At 40.8% G+C, this 6,341-nt stretch overlaps 1 protein-coding gene across 1 annotated transcript; it reads right to left on the bottom strand.

Moving 5' to 3' along the window:
- Positions 1 to 636: 636 nt before the first annotated feature.
- LOC104623264 (fibrocystin-like) lies at positions 637 to 3,707 on the bottom strand (the record flags this gene model as incomplete). Its single annotated transcript, XM_010290304.1, has 3 exons — positions 637 to 771; positions 2,135 to 2,234; positions 3,595 to 3,707. Coding segments are annotated over 3 exons (348 nt in total), but the record flags the coding sequence as incomplete, so codon positions are not given.
- Positions 3,708 to 6,341: the final 2,634 nt, after the last annotated feature.

The following is a 6,341-nucleotide window of genomic DNA, read 5'->3' as shown; positions in this document are numbered from 1 at the left end:
TATATATGCATATGCATCATAATATAAAATCTTTTAATAGTCCAAATTCAAAGAGAGAAATCTGAGCCCTTGTTTCAAATTTTTAAAAAAAAATCTTCAAAACTTCCATATGAAAAAAAAAAAGACATTTGGAAAAAATGTTGAATTTTCCTGCAGAATGCAATCTCCGGTTTCTCAACAGCTGATGTTTATTCAGCTCTACCATCAGCTGGTATGAACGGAGCGCCTGAAAAACTATGCAGGATACAGCTGACCAAATGCTATTTCCCTTGTGCTGCTGCCAGCAGAAACAGCAAAACCCTTGGTTGCAGCAGGTTGGGAGGGCGGTACTGATGTTCCAGGTTTCTCTGCTTCATCACCAAATCAATGTCCCTTGCAGGTGCTGCTGCTGAAGGCATCATCTTTCCAAGGAGTGGAAGACAGCTAGGGGACTAAGCAAACAGATCAGTGGCCAGACCTCATCCTGAAGCTGGGCCTAAGTATTTAGCTTTACGTACAACCTATTTAAAAACCAAGCCTTACCCAAGCTGCCAGAGAGCAGGAGCTGTTCTTCAGGTTGCTTTCTTATTTCTCCAAATTCTTTGAAGTGTTGCTGTGCAATTCCAGAGACATTGAAATAATTCCTGCAGTACTTACCTTTTGCCCAATGTGTCCGATTAAAACACTATCAGCTACAGAAGTGTTTCCCAGGCTTTCTACAATGTCAATGCCAAAGTCTTTGCAAGCATAAATCCAGAAACGTTGGAGTTCAAGGTTGCTGCTACTAAAAATCTATATAAAAGCATAATAAAGGAATAGTAATTTTTTTTAAAAAAGATTGTGATGTATAACTGCTTTATTTGCAATACAGTAGACAGGGGAATTGCCAAAACACATAAAAGTGAATATTGAATATTTATTTAGAATTTGAGCATCTCCCCTTAATTTGTTATTTCTGCTTTTAATTGATAATACAAAAATCTTTACATTCTGCCAACCTATTTTCATGGTAAAAGAAAACAGTATGAATGAAAATCAGAACTGAGAATCAGCAACAGACAGGGTAAAAGTGCTCTAAATATTTTGTGGTTTATTACTGGAAAGAATAGCAGGGTAAAGGAGTTAATGTCTGTAGCAGAAAGAAGCCTTGAAAATAACCATAAGTATTGATTCCAGTCACCTAACAGCAAGAAGACTGTTAGTAGAGGGAACCCATGGAAAAAAACAGAATAAACTTAGTCACTCATGTATGCTAGGTCAGTAACATACAAAGAAATAACAAGTTAGGCAGAAAAAAACACAAAAACAAAACTGCAAAACATCCTTTTGCTTTATTTCTTTTCATAGGAATAAGCTTTTCCAGAAAGAGAATGCACCAGTCTGAAAATAAACACACTGAAAAATTGGATGCCTTCAGAGGAAGAGTGATAGGATGGGTTGGACTAGAAAACATGCCTTACAGAAAAACACATGAAAGCTGTTGAGGTCATCAGATGGGGGGGTAAGAGGATCACAGCCTTTTAAGCAGTAGTATGGGAAGTAAGTATCAGATAATAAAGGGTGTTGTGGGTATTCTAATCAGATTAGGTGGTAGAGAGCTACAATAGCTGGGAAGTGAAGCTAGACAAAATCAAACCGAAAAAAAAAGTGCACATTCTTAACACAGATGAAAAATTTCCCATGGAAACCATTAACCCTATGCAGGTAACAAGTCCTCTACCAACTGCAATCTTTACGAACAGCTCGGATCCACTGGGAGGATTTCTTTGGCTGCATGATCTAGTGGAAGATGTCCCTGCCCACGGCAGGGGGGTTGGAACTAGATGTTCTTTAAGGTCCCTTCCAACCCAAACCGTTATGAGATTCTATGGTTCTATGGTTATAGTGGCAGGCAGATGTTAGATGACTACAGAGGACACCAGCTCTTGATGGAAGTAGCACTGATTCTGCATTGAAGCAGTAAGAAGAGCTCACACAAATTGTCTTTCTGGCTTTATCACCAAAATAGGAGCCTCCAGCTGAGGGACATGGACATACAGGTACAAGAGCTTTACCGTAACTACGACCTATTGCAGCTTTAAATATGAAGTCAGTGTAGAGGTGATATATTTGTCAGGATCCTGAGTATCACAGAGGACAGTCAGGACAAACATACCTGTGCTCCACCTTGGCTGCTCCAAGCTGTGAAGTTGTTGAACTGAACATGTCTCTTTGGGCTCTCTGGCAGATATTCTGGGTACACCAGCAACCCATACCTGTTTAGGAAAGAAAGCAAAGGAGACTGTTTCTTTAGAGTGCATGTACTCATGAGCAGATTTTCCTATTCATTTCCTGTCATCATTTTGATATCTAAAATCTTAAATCTGTAACAGTTCTCTGCATGAGACTTTGTCATTTAATCCAAAATCAAAAACTGGTGGATAGCACTATTTATTTTAGGCATCCAATCATGCCAGAGAGAATACTTAACATTTCTTTTCAACTATTTTCAGAATTAGCCACATCAGGGCTAACAGCCCGTGTGCAGTACCACTGACAGGTGCTCGCTGCCAAACACCCCCACCATGCTCATCGAGTTTTCAACCACCATCACCTTCAGATAAGCCTGACATGAACCCGGACAGGTAAGACTTTTCTGTATCTTGGATTCAGCCAACTTCGATTACATTCCAAATTTACGCGGTCCTGAATGTAGCCTTTGGTTTGACCTTCTCAAGGATTTTAAAACCAGATTAATACCCGGATTTCCTCAAAATTCAGGTGACTCCACCTACTGACTTTTAGCACAACGTCATTTTTTACTGTCAATTCTGTTTTAGGGAAGTACAGGCAAAACCTCTAGTGAATAGCCGTTCCTGGACGCTACAGGAGCAACTGTTATATGTAATGTCTGACATATATACAGCACCTTTTATCCTGTTGGACTGCAAAGTGATTAGTCTCTTCAATCTACTTAATCAGAGGCCAAATTTGAATAGTTGAGTGTTCATGCACTATGATATAAAACATCTGGAGGTAAGAAATGCCACTCCAGGTTGTGTAAGCCAGTGTCAAGTCTCTAATGGTGGCCTGCAGGAGATGTTAAAGGAAGAGTGTAAGAAAGAAATCGTGCATTTGTTCTCCTGCATGCCACCCTCTTCTGCTCAAAATGTCTGGTATATGTGAAAATGAGCTTTTAATTCAACACATGAGCTCATGCTTCAGTGCTTTGCTGTTACATGGTTGACGAGGAAATGTGTTAAATGTGGCATCTTAAACTACATCAGGATCATTTAAACAAGGGGGTAAAGTGGAGGAGCTTGTTAATAGCATTGGGAAATGCTGCAAGTTAAAAAATTGGGCTTGTGAATGAAGAAGAAAAAACTTTACTGAAATTACTAAGGAAACCATTCAGGAGCAGGTCCTGAAAAACAGCCCCAACAACGTCGCTGTCAAACACTGACTCTGCTCTGCTGTGGAGAACTCTGCTTACAAGAGCAAGCCCTAAAAGGGTGCAAAATCGGGAAAAAACAATCCTGAAAGGAGAGGCAAAGCATTTTCTGCTCATGACTGCTGTTATAGTTAGCATTACCATGCACTGAAGGAAAACCTCTTTAAGGAAAAATCCCCAAGTACCTTGTGCAGGAATGAGCTACGTTCTCACTGAAGGACAGGAGAGGCATTTTGGATGGTCCCTCAGGGGAGAGGTGAAAGAAATAGCCATATCCAGCAGCACACACTGTGTTACCCTGCAGAAAAGCATATATGACTGTGAAAAATGATTACCACAGATTTCTGGAAATCAAAATAAACTTAAGAAAAAGCCAAATTAAAATCCCAGCTGAGGTCCATTCAAATTCTGGTAAGTCTGGCTGGTAGAAGCTGGTACCTTGTTTCTGTGTTCTCAATCTCATCCTTTGGGTTTTTGCTCTGTCCTTGGGTCAGTCTCAAAAAAAACTGTTCTCAAGCTGAGCAACAACAGTTGGTGAAGCAATAGAAACAAATGACAGAAAAATATATTGCCATAATTCTTCAAGAAGTAGCTAAGAAAAAAAGTGTGTGGAAAACCTCTTATCCCTATAAAATCCATTCTAAGTAGGAAGGCAATGTCATGAAAGAAAGGTAAATCACAAACTACTCAGTTTATTGATTTACTTCCCAACCTGTATCTTTCTGGATATCTCCCAGAGCAAATACAGCAAATGGAAATCACATTGACATGAAAAAGTGACCCCCTAAAAGTCAAGGGGGGTCAAGAAAAGAGAGAATTACGTCTTCAGCATATGTCAGTGGCTGAACAACTAAACTTACCCAGACCTGTGGTAAATCACTTGTTTTGGATTCATTTTAATAGTATAAGTGAATAACCATAGGAAGATGTGCTGTAAGTTGTCAATACCCCTTAATGAAGAAATTCTGGAGTTGCATTCTCTGTATTATTGCAAGAGGTGAAATAAGTGAACATAAGATTTGCGTGGTCTGAGGAGTTTGGTACTTAAGTAGTTCGTAGCAGGTGGGTTATGTGGGTTATATACAGTGGGTTAGGAGCTTTTGTACTCTAGGGATAAACCCTCCTCTTACTTGCTTCATTTGCACAGCAGCCAAAGCTAGACGGTTTTGGGTGGTGCCCATACAGCTACGTTTTCATGTGTACACCTGGGCATGATCCCTCTCACTTATCTTAGATGTGTAAAAATTTGATGCTGAAGTCCAGGCTGGTAAACAAAGGCTCCCTTTCCAGGAAAAAATAAGGTGTAGGCATGTCCAGAGGGCAATTCTTCTGGTCTATCGTTAGATAAGAGTAACTGCTCTCTGGAGGTATCTAGTTTTCTAAGGGGAACCTAAGATGAGCTTTCTTGCACCTGTAGGAAGAGCTTGTTCTCTAAGATGGGGACTGACACCCATCACTACCATTGGTAGGTCACAGTGTGAAAACACTAATGACTTTTTGGTCCCTGACAGTGCAAATCAGAGCTGAGCCTGGTGACCTAGAGGTGAAAGCCTCCATACACCAACTACTTTCTTCTGCCCCATCCGAGTGTGTTCCCCGCAGTCGTGATCTCTGACATCTGTCAAGCAACAAAGAAGTATCAATACCCAAAGCACTGCTTTCTCTCTCTCCTGGTAAAACTGCTGTGTTTTCTGAAAGTGCAGCCACAGACCCTTTTCCTTTAACAAAATAGTTCTGCAGTCCAGTCACATTACTTCCAGGATCTTTTACTTGCGACTCCAATCATGCATTCTACAGATGATTCATAAGGAAAAAACCTGCATATTTATTCAGCCAGATAGTGGCTGGAGGGCAGGGGTTTTAGGCAAGCAGGGAATTTTGTGTGGAAATCAATTCTTTGTGGAAGTCAGTATATTACGAATGTCCGTGCAACCAAAATTCCAGAGAGAAATTACCTCCCCGAGCATGCCAAATACCTGGAGGTATGCATCACAAGTCACTAAAATAAAGTGGCTGACGTTTTAAGTGTCTCTTAACCGTACAACATTGCTAATGTAAATATTTCATGAATTACTTTTAGATAGCTGCAGCTCGAACTGTTGACCTTAAAGATGACGTTAAACCTCCGGGGAGCGTGCCCAGCACCGCTCCCCCAGTTTCAGAACCTGGCAGGATGCAAGGATTACCCCCAGTGGGCTTGCTTCAACATGCGCTCACCTTGCAGAAGGTTTTAGAAAAGATCTCAGGAGGGATGAAATGGTGAGAAACAGCAGATGCAGCCTCACTTCTTCAGTACTGTGGAGAATGGCTGGGTTGGGTGATACTGGGAAACAAATTCATTCACCAACAGCGTGACCATCAGTCACCCCTCTGACATGGAAACACAGGCTGGTCTCCACCCCGTTCATTCATTTAAACTGTTTCCCAGTCCTCAACGCCATGACAAGAAAGGAAAGGGAGGATGCTTGTTGAATTTCTTCAAACCAGTCTGTATGTTGTTATGCATGAGCACTGCGTGTTGGCTCTGGGATTTAAGGTCATTGAATGTTTATGAATAGGAAGTTCCTGCAAAAGGTCCAAGACCCCTGAGCCCAAGGGAACCAAGAGAAGAAGATTAAAAACTGGGTTTTTTTTCCCCCTCAACACAAAAATAAAAACAGGGACACAGGGCATGCACTTCAGTGACAGAAGAGCCAGTATCAAAGAGGGGCATCTTCAGCTCCTCATCCTGACAGCATTTAAAAGGCAAGAAACCAGCCTGCTAATGAAATTGTCTTTTGACACTAAAAAGCGGTAAGCAGAGCTTCCATACTTAAAAAAATAACACTTGTAATAATCATTTTGCACTTATACCATATGAGTATTAAATTTTATCTAACAACTTGATTCACAAATGTGCTTAAGAGCTTAAGTCACAGAATCACAGAATCAC

Source organism: Phaethon lepturus, unplaced genomic scaffold (genome assembly GCF_000687285.1).
Source record: "Phaethon lepturus isolate BGI_N335 unplaced genomic scaffold, ASM68728v1 scaffold4387, whole genome shotgun sequence".
Classification (NCBI taxonomy): Eukaryota; Metazoa; Chordata; class Aves; order Phaethontiformes; family Phaethontidae; genus Phaethon; species Phaethon lepturus.
The sequence above is the reverse complement of the archived record's forward strand: the minus strand, read 5'-3'. Positions and strand labels throughout refer to the sequence as shown.